The sequence below is a fragment of the Brassica napus genome, chromosome C4 (genome assembly GCF_020379485.1).
Source record: "Brassica napus cultivar Da-Ae chromosome C4, Da-Ae, whole genome shotgun sequence".
Classification (NCBI taxonomy): domain Eukaryota; kingdom Viridiplantae; phylum Streptophyta; class Magnoliopsida; order Brassicales; family Brassicaceae; genus Brassica; species Brassica napus.
In genome coordinates, this window is record NC_063447.1 from 61,651,555 (window position 1) to 61,670,157 (window position 18,603).

General features: G+C 35.0%; 7 protein-coding genes across 7 annotated transcripts; 3 read left to right on the forward strand and 4 right to left on the reverse strand.

Annotated features, from left to right (window-relative positions):
- The first annotated feature begins 1,573 nt into the window (after positions 1-1,573).
- Positions 1,574-5,368, forward strand: LOC111215423 (VQ motif-containing protein 18-like). Its single transcript, XM_048755276.1, has one exon. It carries the CDS (start codon positions 2,806-2,808, stop codon positions 3,361-3,363), a length of 558 nt encoding a protein of 185 aa, XP_048611233.1. The 5' UTR covers positions 1,574-2,805; the 3' UTR covers positions 3,364-5,368.
- A 178-nt stretch (positions 5,369-5,546) lies between these two features.
- LOC111215193 (citrate synthase 4, mitochondrial-like) lies at positions 5,547-9,996 on the forward strand. Its single transcript, XM_022718548.2, has 20 exons — positions 5,547-5,652; positions 5,888-5,956; positions 6,052-6,114; positions 6,574-6,615; positions 6,767-6,832; positions 6,925-6,990; positions 7,112-7,225; positions 7,325-7,388; positions 7,479-7,561; positions 7,673-7,722; positions 7,802-7,879; positions 8,005-8,133; positions 8,261-8,303; positions 8,403-8,489; positions 8,662-8,763; positions 9,028-9,135; positions 9,222-9,272; positions 9,414-9,487; positions 9,573-9,624; positions 9,701-9,996. Exons 2-20 carry the CDS (start codon positions 5,906-5,908, stop codon positions 9,803-9,805), a joined length of 1,428 nt encoding a protein of 475 aa, XP_022574269.1. The 5' UTR covers positions 5,547-5,652; positions 5,888-5,905; the 3' UTR covers positions 9,806-9,996.
- Positions 9,973-10,796, reverse strand: LOC111215194. The gene is made up of 2 exons (XM_022718549.2): positions 10,638-10,796; positions 9,973-10,496 (listed from the first exon to the last, which is right to left on the reverse strand). The coding sequence occupies exons 1-2, from the start codon at positions 10,695-10,697 to the stop codon at positions 10,158-10,160; spliced, it is 399 nt and encodes a 132-aa protein (XP_022574270.1). The 5' UTR covers positions 10,698-10,796; the 3' UTR covers positions 9,973-10,157.
- Positions 10,797-10,971: 175 nt separating this feature from the next.
- LOC111215424 lies at positions 10,972-12,388 on the reverse strand. The gene has a single exon (XM_022718911.2). It carries the CDS (start codon positions 12,155-12,157, stop codon positions 11,423-11,425), a length of 735 nt encoding a protein of 244 aa, XP_022574632.2. The 5' UTR covers positions 12,158-12,388; the 3' UTR covers positions 10,972-11,422.
- Positions 12,389-12,723: 335 nt separating this feature from the next.
- Positions 12,724-14,080, reverse strand: LOC111215425. The gene has a single exon (XM_048755275.1). The coding sequence runs from the start codon at positions 13,898-13,900 to the stop codon at positions 13,019-13,021; it is 882 nt and encodes a 293-aa protein (XP_048611232.1). The 5' UTR covers positions 13,901-14,080; the 3' UTR covers positions 12,724-13,018.
- Positions 14,081-14,432: 352 nt separating this feature from the next.
- LOC111215426 lies at positions 14,433-15,388 on the reverse strand. Its single transcript, XM_022718913.2, has one exon. The coding sequence runs from the start codon at positions 15,318-15,320 to the stop codon at positions 14,571-14,573; it is 750 nt and encodes a 249-aa protein (XP_022574634.1). The 5' UTR covers positions 15,321-15,388; the 3' UTR covers positions 14,433-14,570.
- A 266-nt stretch (positions 15,389-15,654) lies between these two features.
- Positions 15,655-17,550, forward strand: LOC111215304. The gene has a single exon (XM_048755277.1). The coding sequence runs from the start codon at positions 15,977-15,979 to the stop codon at positions 17,270-17,272; it is 1,296 nt and encodes a 431-aa protein (XP_048611234.1). The 5' UTR covers positions 15,655-15,976; the 3' UTR covers positions 17,273-17,550.
- Positions 17,551-18,603: the final 1,053 nt, after the last annotated feature.

The window sequence follows — 18,603 nt, forward strand, 5'->3', positions numbered from 1 at the left end:
ATTAATAGAAATACCATAAAAATTCATAATAGGTCTATTTCATCAATTACATCTATTTGACTATTTAAGTTAATCTATTTAATATATAACATTTCTAAAAAATCTTATAAATTATATAGATATTAATAAATAAATTTTAATTGTAAATTTAAATTTTATTTTTACTTATAACAATATATGTTGAAAAAACCTAACAGAATCTTAATAAAATTTTAAAATATTTTAAAATTAATGCAGCGATTGATTTCATAATTAATAATCTATTATTATTATAATGTATTTACTTATAAAATCCCATAATATACTAAAATAAATAACATAGAAATATAAATTATGCTAAGAAAAAATAGGAAAAATTTGGATAAGTACCTCTTAATAAGATTTTATTTTGATAAATACACCATTATTTAATGTTTTTGAAAATTACACTTTCTACTTAGAGAATTGACTAAATTATCCTTATCAAATAACATCGTAAGTTTCAAATTAAAATAATAAATGAGAAGGCCATTTAAAATTATACACATGCTTAATTTAAAAGCATGTCGTCATCTTCTTCCTTTAAGATCAGAGATTGTGTTCGGTTTTAAAATTTTACAGGTTTCCGTATCACATGAAGATGTTTCATAAAGCATCAAAGGACGCCATTTTTTTGTTTGAACAGGAAAAATGGTGAAATCTGCTTTGGCCTGATTAGATATCATAACCAGAATTGGCCAAACACATCGGCACAATTGCTCCATCATCTTGGTATCTCCACTCGGATAACAAACTCATGTTACTAAGCTCGACAAGGGACACGATTTAAAGCCAAACTATCAAAAAAACCTTCCCAAAACGTTTCCAAAACCATCCCCGAACATCTCTAGCGAGACAGCTCCTAGAGTAGACGCACCCATGCTTTACAGCCCACATGTAATCATATTATTAACTAAACTAAATCAGTCAAATTGTTTATGGTTATGATTACACTGGTTAGTTTGAAAAGATGTAGTGAATCGTATGATATATAAGGTTTAAATATTGATTTTAGAAAATATTTGCAGACATTTTAATCCAGTTATTCATTTAACCATATTAGATTATCTGTTTATTTTGAAGATAACAGCAATGACAATATTTTTTGAATTTAATCTTTATTTATTAAAATATAATATCTAAGTTAAATTTGGATAAATATGTCTTATCACATATAAAAAGAGTTAGTTTTCAAAAATAAAAAAAATAAGGTGTATTTATCAAATTTGAAAACACAAGTAGGGTATTTTTCAAATAATCCCAAGAAAATATCAGTTTATAGTATAACTAAATAAAATTTTAAAATGTATTGTATTCAGTCTGTAAAAATTAGAAAAAATAAAGGAGATTCTCAATTTTTTTATTTCATACTATGAATTTATTTTACCAAACTCGAAAATATATTAATATATAATAACAATTAATAATAAAGTAAAATATATAAAACAAATCATTATACATTAATAATATAGAATAAAAAACATAACCAATAACATTATAGATTTACACAATATATAACACTAAAATGTAAATATCTTTTAAAGTTTTACGATGGTATCGTTATATATTTATAAAATGAAAATCTACCCGCACGGATGTGCGGGTGAAAAATCTAGTATATATGTAAGTGTCTAAATACATGATGTGAACTAATAAGATATTTATAAACTATTTAAGTGTGGTAGATTAGTTTGATTGGTTAAGGTAAACTATTTTTGGTTAATCAAGTCGGATTTCAACCTAAATAAGATGATATTAAGACTAGTAATCTGAATCTAGCATTGGAACTTTTACTTTTATTACCTTGTAGTATAGTTTAATGGTTTTAGTTATTACATCATCAATTTTACCAAAAAAAATTATTACTACATCATGAAACCGAAGCAAATTAACTAAAAGTAGGATTATAACAATGTCGGTTTTCAAGTGACAGTTTCCTGAGTCAGATTTTGACCCCACAAATTATAGAAATCAGTATTAAAACTGCATAAGATTTGAATAATTATAATTTATAACAAAATTAAATTCTAAATACGATGTCATTAACCAACAGAATATATGAATCATTTTTTTTTGGACAACATATATGAATCATTTAAAGATGCAGAAACGCCATATAGCATATCAATTAATTAGCAGTGAGAATTAGACAGTAATAACACTTGTAAAGAGAAATATACATATACTGATATACATACATAGTATAAAAACTGAAACAGCATCATAATTAATTAGTTTTCATAACTACATGCCGACAATAACACCTTTTTACGCTCCAAAAAAAATCAAATTAGTTTTGTTTTTTTGAAACAAAAATCAATTTAAATTGTGACCAAAGATATGGTTCATGCTACCTCTATGCATATGTACCTAAATGATATGTATAATATTTTATAATAGTGTAGTTTAGATTTCTCGTCAGTTGGTTGGTTGATAACAAATTCCTCGTAAATAAAACTAAAAATGTTCTCATATAAATAATAGTATATACACTTAAAGACTTTATTTAAATCAAGTTGGTGTGTGTCATGGAGGGCAGGTCCATAGATGTTTCGTCCAACACATTGTTTACCATTTTGATATTCAAGTTTGTTATTAATAAAATGTTTTTTGACTAACCAACAACCCTATACTTGAAAATTCTACATAAATATATATAACCAACCGCCGCAGTATTATTCCACGACTTGCCAATTATTTTTGTTCAAACAGCACATTTCACAAAGAAAAACACATCGGATCTTTTCTCATTCGTTTATAACTTTTATCGTCTGTGTTTCTAGTTTTATGGTGAGAGAATCAATGGAGGTTACTCAATATCATCAAGGTAATTTTAATAAAGGTTCGAGTTCTAGGGTTTCCATGAACAAGAATTCACAAGTAATATCCAAGATCAAGCCCAAGATTCGCATCATCCATATATTCGCACCGGAGGTCATCAAGACCGACGTCAAGAACTTCCGTTCACTCGTACAAAGTCTAACCGGAAAACCAGCAGCCGTAGAGGTCAAAACCGGTAAAAGGAGTGCCAGACCGAGAATTCCCACGTCTCAAGAACCGGTTTGCGGAGATCATCAGCCGGTTAACAGGCGTACGAGTTTCACCGGTTTATTAGCAAACGGTGGAAACCATGAGGTAAAAGAAGAATGGGGATCCGGTGATCAGAATACTACGAACACAAACACTTACTTTGACCTAGAAGGTTTGATCCAAGATGTAGGAGAAGATTACTTCTCTTCGTTTCCCATGAGATCTTCTCCTTCTTCTTCACAAGTTGAAGGGTTCATCTTCAACAACAACAACACCAGCAACAGCTTCGATACAAAGGGTCACAATATTTCATAAGTAACCAAAGGTTTTATCTTCTAGCTAGGCGTTTCTCTGATCCTTCAATCGCATTGGTTGATGAGATCTAATCGTTTGGGGAATGAAAGCAAACGAAAATTGTCATGTTTTTGGGATTTTCATTTTGATGGGTATGATGAGAAAATGAAACTTTTGGTAGACTGACTTTGCCAAGGTTGAGGGTTGTAATGGAGAGTTTAATTTATGTGCAGTCCTTCTCGGAGAAGTGACTGTATTTAATCGTCGTGGGTAAAAAACCCAAGTTATTTTGATATGTAACTTCATTGATGTGCTACTATTGGACGTGTAATAATTCTTTGGTGTGTGAATGTGCTTGATTATCTGTTGTATTGTTTCGAGAAAAGTTTGCATGGTACTTAGAACAGAGATTAACTAGCTATAGTGTTTGGTCGTTATATATAATCGAATGTGTTACATATCAATGGTTAAATACATTTACACAAACATGTTTCAAAATGTGAGGAATTTAATGTCTAGCTGTAAATCGTTGCAGATGTTCAGCATTATTTAATCGTCTTTATGATTTTTTCAGCACAATTTTATTCAAACGATTAGATATCTGTTTCTACCTTTTGCTCTTTACTTATAACACCAACTGTTATGGTTTGCTAACTTTCCTTTGATCCTCCCTGTCATAACTAAACCATAGGTTAAACAGTCTTGGACTCTTGGGTACATGAAATTTTTGGTAACATATTTAAATCGTTAACCCAAAGGCCGTGTAATATAAAAGTATAGAACACACCCACATATATATTCATCATCTTAACTAGTTTCTTAGAATCATATGGACATTATAATAGTTGTGTTTTAACAAACTGTAAACGTTCAAACAATTCGGTTATCTTCTTTACATCGATCTACATATATGTTACTGACGTTAGAGAAATAGAAGATCGTGACCACAATACTAGTATATATCTCAAGGGCCAAATAGAAGATGACTTTACAGTAGTATATGTGATGTTAAGAGACTCGTCCAAATCTAAATGGCAGAACCCAAACAGTCATGATATATAACAAATTATACAAAGGATGATGGTAAATTATATCTTACTCAAATATTTTGTGAGTTAGAACAACCTCAAATGGTTGAGTTCTTAACTTGGGTATCTAAATAAAAAATTATTATTATTCTAGTAAATAATTAAAATCTAAATTAAAATGAAAAAATAGAACCAATGAAAAATAGACGCAAAAGCAAACGAGGTTCTATAGAGGTTCTGAAAAATTCTATTTTTAGATAATTTTGATTTCGTATTTACTTTTTCTTTTTAATATTCTTTTCGTATCACTTTAAATGGTGTTTATAAATTTTTATTTTGTTTCATAATAAGTCATGTTTTCACAATTCTAAATAAAATTTAATATCATTTGAAATTTGTGATCGATTACAAAATATTACTCACTTTGTTCTTAAATATAAGATGTTTATGTAGAAACACACATATTAAGAAAACTATCTTTTGTCTAGAAAATATCATTAAAACTATAAATTAATGGTATTAAACCAATTACAAAATAGACAATTAAAATATGATTAGGTACACAATTTTTAATAAAGTAAAAATTACCTTAAAAAATGAAAACATCTTATATATTGGAACATCAAAATTTTGTAAAACATCCTATTTTTAAGAACAAAAGGAGTATATTTTTTATTAGTTGAAATAGTTTTATCTAATGTTATCTTATGTAACCAAGATAAATTGTATAAAAAATTATATTTTTTTAAATTTTTGTGTAAAAATCTTAAACATCATTTAAAATGATACGGAGTAAGTATTAAATTTTTTAGAACTCTCGCCTCCTAGTACCTTTGTTGGAAGCGTTCTTATGTTCCATTTGTTCAATGAGCCTGAATCTGATCATATTTGGAAAATTGACGATTTCAAACCTAGCTTTTCTAGGTCTAGAAACGTTCGTGTTACTTCAAATAATACGATAGCCAAATTAATTCGGTTTGGTTTCCCAAAAGGTAAAAGTCAAAAGGCAAAAGGCCAAAAGTCCCAAGCTGACCTGTACCCGTTTGATTCCGGTTTAGTACAAGATTACTTGCCCCGGTTTAATTTGCCTTCTCAACGTTTCCTAAGGTCAAAATAGGAATTTTAAATCTAATCCAAATGGCATTTTGCTGGCTTTTTTTTTTTTCGCCGTTTATATATAAAAAAGATCATTTTGGGCATCACACGCGGCAGCTAAAAGTGTCCTCAACAATCGCCTTCTTCTCTCTTCTCGATTCGCCGTCACGCTCCTCCCGAATCTCTGGTATGTTCTTCGCCTGATTCCTAGCGATTCTCATTCCAATTGTTAGTCTTCCGCGATTATAGGAGAACAAATAGTCCTTGATTTTTTTCTCCTGGAATCTCAGAATTGGCTTCGCTGATCGAATCTCTGAATTTTAGATTAAGGCGATAAAACTTATTCGGTTGTTTGTAGATTCCTGATTCGGTTAGTGTTGTTGATTGCTTTTTTTGAAATTAATATTTGGATACTGTTACAGGTTTTTGAGTATTGGAGAATGGTGTTCTTCCGCAGCGTATCGGCCTTAGCGAGGCTGAGGTCTCGCGTTGTGAGTTTCTTTACATCGCACTGAGATTCTGGGGTTTGTTTTTTCGTTTGGTTTGATCATGCTAACCAACTGGTGATTGGATCTAATGTGATTAGGGGCAACAGTCTTCGCTCAGCAACTCCGTTAGATGGATTCAGATGCAGAGCTCTACCGATATGGTAGTTGTTTTGATTGCAATGTGATCTTTCTAGTGTATACATTTTATTTTTGTCTCAAACTAGATCGAAAATGAACCAGTGCTTCTGGCCTGGTGGTGACTAACTTGAGGGCAAAGCCCAATACGGTGAAGCCACCAGGGTTATCGAGCTGCGACTCAACTAGATTTAAGGTTTTTGGTCGTTAGAACTAGGGAACTCGCTGACAACAACCTCAACTAGATTTAAGGTTTTTGGTTCGGGTCCCGGCCACTGGAGACTTAACATTCGACATGTGGGCTGGAAACGTAGACTGCTAACACGTGGCTAGTCTGGACCCACTTCTGTGGGGCCAGAATACCTGTATAATTAAAAAAAATGCTTAGTAATAATGACTATATGTTTTTGTTTTATCCTGAGATTACTTTTCGACCTGCTGCTTGTGGAGTCTTTGCTCATTTTGTGTAAATGATGTGAATGCAGGACCTCAAGTCGCAGCTGCAAGAGTTGATTCCGGAACAACAGGTTAGCTTTTTACTCCGTTTACATGAAATGAATTTTTTTGTGATGCTATAATATGGATTTATGGTTGAGATTGTTTCTAAGAAGTTAAGGCAGGCTACCTCTTTTGTTTTTCTAGCTTCCTCTTTCCTCATAGAAAATTTTCCAATTTCAGGACCGTTTGAAGAAACTGAAGTCAGAACATGGGAAGGTCCAACTGGGAAACATCACTGTTGATATGGTAAATAACATGATGAATTACGTGGTTGTTTGTTTTTGTCCCCATAAAAGTCTCCCCTTGAATGAGTCATTTCAATTTCCTTCTAAATGAAGGTAATTGGTGGGATGAGAGGGATGACTGGATTGCTCTGGGAAACCTCATTGCTTGACCCGGAAGAGGTACTGATAACGTTTTGTATATCTTTACAATTGTTTGGTTAGATCCTAGTATAGAATATATCAAGTGCTCCTCCTTCCCCATTCAAAGGCTGTTGTTGCAACTATCTTATCATTATTTCAGGGAATACGCTTTAGGGGCTTGTCAATTCCTGAGTGCCAGAAAGTATTGCCTGCTGCTCAGTCTGGAGGAGAGCCGTTGCCCGAGGGTCTTTTGTGGCTTCTTTTAACTGGAAAGGTGCGCCTCTTCTGTACAATTTTATAAGTTGGTCACGGGCATGTCGAGACGATTAGTTTCCACTCAATATAATATCCTTCTTTACGTATTTTCGTACAGGTACCTAGCAAAGAGCAAGTTGAAGCACTATCACAAGACTTGGCAAACCGTGCTGCTGTGCCAGGTTTGCAAAAAAAGCAGTCTGTTTATTTTTTGTGTGGTTTTCGTGTTACACTTCTACTCATTTCCTGATCTCTATTCAATTTTTATGCAGATTATGTGTACAATGCCATCGATGCCCTGCCTTCTACGGCTCACCCAATGACTCAATTTGCTAGCGGTGTCATGGCTCTCCAGGTGTGGATCTCTAAGACTCCCATTGTTGTTTGCTTGTTCTTGTTGTAATGTGTTAGAGCTTACTGTTTTTTTTTTTGTTGCTAATGATAACTTTCCTTACCTGATATCCAGGTGCAAAGTGAGTTCCAAAAGGCATATGAGAATGGAATTCACAAGTCAAAGTACGTTTTTAGAGTTTCTGGTGTAGTTCTTGATAGCATTAAAATTTAACATGCATAATCACAAAATCTTTCTGTCCAGGTTCTGGGAGCCAACATACGAGGATTGCCTCAACCTGATTGCTCGTGTTCCTGTCGTAGCTGCATATGTTTATCGGAGGTTAGTGAGGACTAGTCCTTTTTGCTCTCTTTTTTTCCATGTATCTTGCAGCTTCTGGATTATAAGAAAGATTTGTCATCCTCTGTTTTTTGCTTCGTATTTACCGCTACACTAAATCATTGCAGGATGTATAAGAATGGCGATTCCATTCCCTCAGATAAATCTTTGGATTATGGTGCAAATTTTTCCCACATGTTGGGATTTGATGATGATAAAATGAAAGAGCTCATGAGGCTTTACATTACTATCCACAGGTCTGTACTAATTTCTTCGTCCAATTATGTCTTTTAACTTGATTTTCTTATCATTTTTGTTGTTATTTTCAAAGACTTACAATTATTAGCATGACAATTTTTATTTTCTTCTTGTTTTTGGTTTTAGTGATCATGAAGGTGGAAACGTTAGTGCTCACACTGGTCACCTGGTGCGTATGCTCATAGTTTACCAATGTCGAATGTTCCACATGCAATTCAGATACCTTTGCTTAGGATTGACATTTCTGATGGTTCGTTTCTGTATTTAGGTCGGTAGTGCACTTTCAGATCCGTATCTCTCATTTGCAGCTGCATTAAACGGTTTGGCTGGACCACTCCATGGTTTGGCTAATCAGGTATCTCTTTGTCTATATCCTCAACAAATATTTGACTGTTCAATCTATGGTAGAGCTTCATGAGTTGCCTGTTGTATATTATATAGGAAGTTTGTGATAGTTTTATGGTACGATTATAAGGTAGAAGAACAGAATCTTACCTTTTTTTCCCTTTGTTGTCTTGTTGCAACAGGAAGTTTTGCTTTGGATCAAATCAGTTGTCGAGGAATGTGGAGAAAACATTTCGAAAGACCAGTTGAAAGAATATGTCTGGAAAACACTGAACAGTGGCAAGGTAAAAACACAAATTCATCTACTTTGTCGCTGCCAGATCAACATTGAATTACTGTTTATATTTACTCCCAAAGGATCATGGAAAATTGAGTGAATGTCTTGTCTTAGTAGTTTTTGATAAATGATGGCAATTATACTGTTAGAAAAGTGTGGGATCCTGTTTTAGCTAATTTTGGTTTTTCTTATCTGAGTTATATGTTAATGTTACAAAGCATAGTTTACTGTTTACCAAGTAATTAGTTGTCAAAGCTTGGTTGGTCTGCAGGTTGTTCCCGGATATGGACATGGTGTTCTTCGCAAAACTGATCCAAGATATGTATGCCAAAGAGAATTTGCCTTGAAGCATTTACCTGATGACCCTCTTTTCCAGCTGGTACTTTTATTTTCTTCTGTTTTTCTTTTGCGCTCTTACAGAATTATATAACTGTGCAGCGGCTAACAAGACCTTCATTTCTATAGGTCTCAAAGCTTTATGAAGTTGTGCCTCCTGTTCTCACCGAACTCCGAAAGGTAATATTTCTAATCTTTTCTCGTTACCAAGGGGACCAATTCATGTAATGGATATATTTCACATAAAGTATGAAACATAAATCACCAATAATTCAATGGATACGTCTCATACTGAATCCTGTGATGGGTTGCTTGCTACAGGTGAAGAACCCATGGCCAAATGTTGATGCTCACAGTGGAGTGTTGCTCAACCACTATGGTCTAACAGAAGCAAGGTAAGAAACATACTTGTCGTTTAATAACATATACTTGAGCCAATTACGCCAGTAGTCGACTATAACACTGTGTGCGTTTTTATAGGTACTACACTGTGCTCTTTGGTGTCTCAAGGAGTCTTGGTATCTGCTCTCAGGTAATATATGCGTAATTGTTACTACAAGGCAATATAAAATAGAACTCAGCTTATGTTAATTGTGGGTTGGTTACAGCTAATATGGGACAGAGCTCTTGGACTGGCACTAGAGAGGCCAAAGAGTGTTACAATGGACTGGCTTGACGCCTTCTGTAAGAAAGCAAAAGCTTCATCTGCTTAAAGCCACCACCACTCACTCTCTTGGTGTTCCTTCCACACTGAATAGCCTTTCTATTTACAGAAGAAAGATACATTGTTCATGTAGAAATTGTTCATCCTGAGATTTTATTCTCTTACCCCTGAGAAAACACTTGCAGTGTGCAAATTTGCATTCCGGAAAGCTCACGATAATAAAAATAAACATTTGTTGTATTCAATCTGCATAATCCACAATAATCAAATGTCAATATTGAATTACAACTTTTTTTTATTCGATGTATGTATTCAATCCGAATAAACCTCTATCATCAAATATCTGAGAGATGACACATTGAACTGAAAAAAGTAAAGGCTGGAGAAGCCAAAAAAAGAGATTACGAGCTGCTCTTCTTGTCGTTATTGGTAGTAATATCGTCAAGATCATCGATGGAAGCAGTGAAGTTGAGTCTCTCTTCGGAGTTGGCAGTGATAACAGGCATCCAAACATCGGCAGTGCCGCTAAGAAGAGTCTGAACTTGCGGATCAGAAGCAAGAGCCGATGAGATCATCTCGTCAACATCGTCAATCTTGGCTGATAACTTATCCAATTCATTAGCAATCTCCACCTCGGTGAGGGGCTGAGCGGACTTTGATGGCACTTTGGTGACTTCTAAGCCCAGAGCTTCGATCTTCGAACGCAATTCTACTTCCTCTGTATTCGTTAACGATTCAACCTGAGAATAAAAAAAGTTGTGTATTCAATCTAAATATCAAACCACAGGGAATCAAAAGCTATTCGATTAAGACGATTTCGATTTTGAGATCCTGAAATTTGGGAGCGACGAACATGAATTCGAATGAATTGGGATCAAAACCTGTTGGAGAAGACCCGAAAGAAGCTGGAAGAGCTGCTCGTCTGGTTTTCCATCGGCCATTGATAGATAGACCAAAACTCTCTCTCTCCCTCTCTCTCTCTCTCTCTCTCTCTCTCTCTCTCTTTATAATCGAATTGCCGAGAGACTCTGATTCATTCGGAAGCTTTAAGCAAACGTTAAAACAGACGGACGGATCACGGAACGGGGTTAAAACAGACGGACGGATCACGGAACGGGGCAGGCGTGAACCCGGGCGATTACGTTAGATCGCTGACGTGGGGTTTTGACTCGGTGGTTTTTTCTTCTCGTATTTATGATGTCATTTAATAAATTGTATAAAAAAACAAGTTAGAGGATTTTTTATTTGTTTGACAATGAGACAAAACTTTTTTTTTTTTTATAATTTGTTTTAGATTATACAGAGGGAATGTAGTTAGTTTCGTGCAGGTCAATGCTAGCTAATCAACCCCTATTTACTTACATATTATATTAAGTTTTGACTAATTACTTTTCTTCAAACATTTTCATTTTATAAAAAATTAAGATGGTGACCTATAATGATCAGAGAAAATAAAACCAAACGGCTTAGTTAAAGATCTTTTTTATTTCAGATTATTAATAATTATTCAGAAGAAAATAACATGTAATCAGTAACTGAAACAAATCAATGAAAAACAAGAAACAAAGACGCACACAAGAAAAAACAACAATCATATAGTTTCAGAGCTCCAAGAATCCAAGAAAGCTCGAAAGAAACATATTTGTTTTCAAACATTATCATATTTTTATATCAACTTGAGACAAGCTTTTCTCGCTTTCTTCGCAATCTTAGCTCTTTGCATCTCCATGTGTAACTCAATCTGCATCCTCTCCATCTCCCTTTGAGCTTCAAGCATTGCAGCTAACTCCGAAGCAGCCGAGCCTCTTCCTCCTCCTTTATTACCACTTGTACTCGCCTTCCCACCTCCTCTCTTTGGCTCCTCCTCTTCTTCTACTTCACAAGAATGCAAATGCGTGCCGTAGTCACATTCCTTGCAATAATAAGACCATAGATGATCAGGAACCGTCTCTTGACATACGTCACAGTTGAAAATCAAACCGTTCGTGTAAGGAGAACAGTATAGCAACGTTAGAGGATGCTCATGTCCTTCACGCTCCACGGACTCAGGCATTGATATGCACCCGACATGTAAATCAAACTGGCAGATAGAGCAGTTGTAAACGAACCCTGATCCATACTCACTGCAAGCGCTGCACTCGTAAGTTGAGGAATCGTACGGTGGTGAATAAAGCAGGGTCAAAGGGTGATCAGGGTGAGACTTGTGGCGTGTCTCACGTGGAAGGTCGAAACATGACTTGTGCAAGAAGTAATCACATTCTGACTTTGTGCATTTGAAAGCTGCACCTATTAGGTCTAGGTCGCAGCCTGAGCAGATGATCTCTTCTTCAGCTAGGGCTTTGTGGCCGCGCAGTGGATGGTTGTGGCTAGGGTGCCTCACCGATGGTTTTCTTGAAGCCATTGTAGCTAAAATAATTTTATTTTGTGTTTGTTTTTGTGATTCTTATTAAGCTAAGGGGTTTCAGAGCATTTATAATGAAAATAGTAAGACGACTTGTGATCGTGAGTCTTCTTCAGGATGGGAGTAGTGATGCGTTTTTGTTTGACTATTAACCAAGTTGTAGCATATATATTAACTATATTGGGACAATATACGATATCTATATATAAGCTCAGTTCTCATCAGGGATTCAAAGTCAAGAGGTGGAATTATTCCCTTTGAACCCATCCATCACGGGATTATTAGTTTTATTGTAGTTATATAATTGATTATATAGCCAATTGTAATTAAAGATTTTTAAATATTGATTTATCAAGCTGCAGATGTAGACAATACATGAGTTGACATAGTTAAAGATTTTAGGTCAATTAACTACGCTTAGGTCAATTAGAGATCTCATTGATTGTGTATAGTCCTTCCAAGAGTTGATTTTTTTTTTTAACTTTTTTTTTTGCTTAAATTAACTTTGTTTCGTGACAAATTTGACAAGGTTAGGGAAGAGATGTTTTGAAAGAAGTGTTCAGATTCATATGTTGTTGGTCGGTTATAGTCTTTGAATTTATGTAGTAGAAAGAATTTGACAACTAACTAAACAAAAATTCAAGACAAAAATGTAGCATCATAAAATATTTAATAAAGCTATCAATGGTGCTTAATATATAATCATACAGCTCACAGTTCTTTTAAAGAAAGTCACAAACATACACAGAAAGAAAAAATAATATTGAGACATTTTTCTTGGGCTGATTTCAGAACCGAAATTCACAAAGAGAAATTAAACACTCATAATCAATTCACAAATAATATTTTTTGTACAAGAATTCACCAATAATATCTCCTCCTTGGTTCCCATGAACCGACGTAACTACCTGCTGCATCAATAGCATCTAACTGGGCCTGCATAATCGCCATCTCCATTTTAGCATCCATTTCCGACTTCATCTCTGAAGCCGCCGAGCTTGTTTCTCCTTTTTCTTCTCCTTTCTTTGGAGCAGTATCTTCATATGTGGCGCATGAACGTACATGTGTCCCATAGTCACATTCTTTGCAATAATACACCCATAGATTCTCTTGCATATCTTCTTCACAAACATCACATATGAAAGTCACACCATCCTCACTACCTTTGCATGGCGTGTTGTAAAGTAGCGTGAGAGGGTGTTCGTGGTCTTCACGCTTCACGGTCTCAGGGACAAACGCACATCCCACATGAACATCGTACTGGCAGTTAGAGCAATGGTATGCGAAACCAGATCCATGTTCACCACACGCATCACACGAGAAGATGGACTGGTCGTACGGTGGAGAATGCACCAGGGTCAAAGGGTGATTAGGGTGAGACTTGTGAAGGGTTTCACCGGGAAGGTTGAAACATGACTTGTGCAAGAAGTAACTACACTCTGACTTTGTACACTTGTAAGCTTGCCCGATTAGTTCGAGCTCGCATCCCGAGCAAATGATCTCATCTCCTTCTTGGGATTTGAAGACCCGTAAAGGATGATCGTGACTAGGGTGTCTCACCGTTGGACGGTTAGTCGGGTTAGCCCTAGTTTTTCCTGAACCCATATGTTCTTGATATGTGTCTAAGGTTTTTTTGGTTGTTTTGTGGCCTTGTGGGAGAATCTCTTTGGAACTATATAAATACCAAATATTGAAGAGGACTTTGATTTCTATAATTATGAGATTGGTATTCTTATTAACCATGCCTTAATTTATCATTATTATACCATCTGTATATGTTACATAAGAGTAATTCTCATTTGGGTGTCAAAAGTCAAGAGATGGAACTATTCATCTAGTACATATCCATTACAGGACTAGTCATCTTGTGCTTATATAATTGATAGCCAATTGTAATTAAAGATTCTAGATATTGAATTATCAAGTTGGAAATGTATACAATATAAGAGTTGACATAGATAAAGATGTGATGTTAACTAACTAGGCTTGGTCTCTAATGTCTATCATCTCCAAGTCATCTGAATATAAGTGACTATGACTTCGGAAAAACTTGAGATGCATGTAACCTGCAAGACCAACGCATGTTACTCGAATATGCCCTATTTAACGATTTATCAATACAACTAATGCTATTGCTGATGAATTGAAACATTCGTTATTATTATTAGTGGATAGATAACAAAGATAACATATAATATTTGCCTTTTAAAAGCAAACATTTTAAAAATTCAAATAACTCAAGTGGATCAGAATTTTATCATGCATTTACTTATTACTTTTTATTTTTATTTTGCATAACAAAGTTTCACTGAAAATAACTGTTGCAGTAACTCACACGAACAAACGAAATTCCCAAAAAAAATAAAAAAAATTACAAGCTTCAATGCATCAAATAGATCATTCATAGTTTCGATCACCAATAATATCTCCGCTTTGGTTCATCCCATAACTCAAGTATAGCATCATTAGTATTCTTCCTTATACGTGCCTCTAGCTGCAACGCCGCCATCTCATCTTGAGCTTTCATCAACGACTTCATCCTTGCAGCGGCAGAGCTCGATTCTCCTCCTCCTCTTCCTCCTTCTCCTCCTCCTTTCTTTGGCTGATGATCTTCATAAACCGCGCAAGAATGCACATGTGTCCCATAATCACATTCTTTGCAGTAATAAACCCAAAGATTCTCCGACATATCTTCTTCGCAAACATCACATATGAACGTCGCACCGTCCTCGCGACCTTTGCATGGTGTGTTGTAGACAAGAGTGAGGGGGTGGTCGTGATCTTCGCGCTTCACGGTTTCGGGGATAAAGGCACATCCAACATGTACATCGTACTGGCACTCTGAACAGTTGTAAGTGAATCCGGATCCATATTGGCCGCATGCGTCGCACGTGTAAGAGTGACCATACGGTGGGGAATGAAGCAGGGTCAAAGGGTGGTCTGAGTGAGACTTGTGTTTGGTTTCACGAGGTAGGTCGAAACATGACTTGTGCAAGAAGTAATCGCAGTCTTTCTTCGTACATTTGAAGGCTTGTCCGATTAGGTCAAGCTCGCATCCAGAGCAGATGATCTCATCTCCTTCTTGGGATTTAAAGATGCGTAGCTGATGGTTGTGACTCGGGTGCCTCACCGAGGGTCGATTAACCGGTTTCTTTGAAGCCATTGTGTCTGGATTTGGTATTTTTACGTGGAAGAAACGTTTAACAACTATAAATAGCAATATTGTATGTAGAGGACTTGCGATTTCTATTTTTGGCTAAATAATTCTGAGTTTTTTTATTATTCGTATTCACCTAGTTGTAATTTTAATATACAGAAGAAAGTTGACATTAGAATTGCATTATTTAGACCGCTTAACAGTTAACTAAATACTCCCACTATCATATAAAAATTATTATGTAGCCCTTTTCAATGTAATAATTGTTTTATCTGATATAATAATTAGTTCTTATATTTTTGTTTGATAACTAATACAAATTAACATGAATATAAATGATTACTAGCTACTAACATCATTTAATTTAATTATGATTTGAAATCTCCAGCTTGGGTGATTGTTAAGAAGTTGTGACAAAGCACTAGAGTTTCTCAATAGTTGAAGTTTCACTATAATCCTAGTGGGTAACGACTTGATCAAACAATCTAACCGTTGACTTTAAAGTCGTCGACTGAAAGCTTAGAATCAACATCACACGGTAGAAAAATTGAGTATCACAAAACAAAATGTTCCAACAAGTCCCCAAGCCATTGATTTGTGTTCATACCAAACTACAATAACATTTTAAATACCCTCTCTGAGCAAGTTGTGCAGCTAAAACAATGGGAAGGCCAAAACCAGAAGACTCAATTCGACATTTCAGCCATCCACATCCATTGTTCAACTCATCTCTCAATCCTCAAGCCAACTCTTCTTCTTCTTCTTGCGTGGTTTGCAAGTTAAAGCTCCTCAATCTTCCTTCATACACATGTAAGCCATGCAACTTCCACATCCACCTAAAATGTTCCGAGTTACCTCAAAAGATCAGACACCCTTTCGACAAAACCCATCTTCTGTCTCTAATCTCATCTCCCAAATACCAAGGAGGGCTATTCCGATGTGACGCATGCGGAAAAAATGGTGATGGATTCGCTTATCACTGCGGAGACTGCGGAATAGATCTTCACACGGTTTGTGCCAACATGCCTTCTCGTGTCACGCACCAATCTCACCCTCACCACCAACTTTCTCTAACGTTTTCCATGCCGTCTCCTGGCGGGTCCGGATCCGGATCAAGATCAGCTGCGGCCGCTAGCTTCCGCTGCAGCGTGTGTCAAGAACGCGGGTCTAACTCGTGGCTCTATAGCTGTAAAGAGTGTGGTGGATTCGATGCTCATTTGTTGTGTGCTAGAAAGAAACTGGCTAGTCCAACAAATATGGTCCAACATGGTCCAAACCGGCCGATGCAACCGCACTCTATCGCCACGACGCTGTTTGTTAATGTTCCTAGTCCAGTTTTTAATAATCCTTATCCGTTGGGGACTCCAACAATGAGTCCTATCATTAGACCTATGATTAATGAGATGATTAATAATCTTGTAACCAATACGCCACAAAGTCCAAGCCAAGTTTCTCAGCTTCTTGATTTGCTCGGGCCATTTGGACTTGGAGGTGGATCCGGTTCTTCTTCGTCTTCCGGTTATCTAGGGTTTGACCCATCGGTTTTCCAATCTGTTAACCAACCATTTGGACTGGGAGGTGGATCCGGCTCTTCTTTATCTTCCGGTTATCTAGGGTTTGACCCGTCGGTTTTCTCATCTGTTGGCCAACCATTTGGACTGGGAGGTGGATCCGGTTCTTCTTCATCTTTTGGTTATCTAGGGTTTGACCCGTCGGTTTTCTCAACTGTTAACCAACCATTTGGACTGGGAGGTGGATCCAGTTCTTCTTTATCTTCCGGTTATCTAGGGTTTGACCCGTCGATTTTCCCATCTGTTGACCCCTCAGTGTTTGCTGGTTTCGATCCTTCCTTGCTTTCAACGTTGTTCTCCGGACTTGGTTTTTTCTATCCTAAAGAGATTATGAGTATACAAATGTATCTGTCTTTTATTTTGTCTTTTTGCGTTTGGTACAAATAATTACTCAATGTTCTGTCTGATTACTATGTTTTAGGGACTTATAGTAATGCATTTGAACTTTTGATGCCAAAAAATGGTAGTGTATTTGAACACTTCAGAATTCAGATAACCCAGAAAATTGTTTAATCTTTTCCTGCTAGCATTATCTATATACAGTCGATTGAAGACATGTTTCTCAAAATAGCAGCCCCGTGTGATATCTATCCCCTAGACTATATTTGCGAAATGATTTTGCCACATGTCCTCTCTAGAATCAATTTCACAAAATAAATATGACATGACTACTGAAATTGATGACATGGCTTCCAGAAAAATATGACATAGATAATTTCATTTAATATTGATTTATATTTTTGGCAAACTTATTAAAATATGATAATAATTGATATATTACATTTAATATTGATATTTTTTTTGGTAAACTTTTTTTAAATATGGTAATAGCTCATACATCAATATTTTGAAATGTTCTTATTTTTGTATAATTATACAATTTGTATTACTAAAGCTTTCAAAAATTTCTACATTTTAAAAAAAATTTAAATATCTAATCGTAAGATCATTACTTTCTTAAATATCTATAAATTTTATAAATATTGTTTAGGCTAAATTTTTGATAATTATACAATTTTATATCATTTTTATTAGTTTTATACAAATTAATTTAATAGAGAGAAATTCCATAGGATAGACTTAAAAATTTTTTTATCACAAATATAGACTTTAAAAATAAAAATGACCAAAATATACTTAAATGTTTTATCAAAAGAATTAAATATACACTTATACCCCTAGAATTAATTAATCTAGACATTAGGGTTTAGAGTTAAGGGGGTGGGGTTTAGGGTTTAAAAATAAAAATAAAGTTAAACTTTTCAAAATAAAAAATGCTATTTTGGTCATTTTAGTTTTTGAAGTCTATTTTTGTGACAAAAACTAAAAAGGTCTATTTAAGAGAATTGTCTTTTAATGGATGTGATTGGTAGTTGCTGTAAGTGCTGTCCACAACCCTATTTATTTCTAAAGCACCAAATTCAGAGCAATCAAACTTTAAATTTTTTTTTGAAACCACAGCTCTTGAAATAACCTACAGCTGTACAAGTGCTCTGCAGAGCCAAATATCCAAAGCAATTTTTTAGTGTTTTCCATAAAATTCTACAGCAATAAAATCTAAAGCCACAGCAAAAAGTCTACAGATTTTTTTCTACAACAAAAATTTTAAAGTTACAGTCATTACCAATCAGACCCAATATATATCAAACCTATATTAAATATTAGTAAGAAAATAGTAAAATCTATAATATTTAATAAAATTTATTTTTAAATATAAG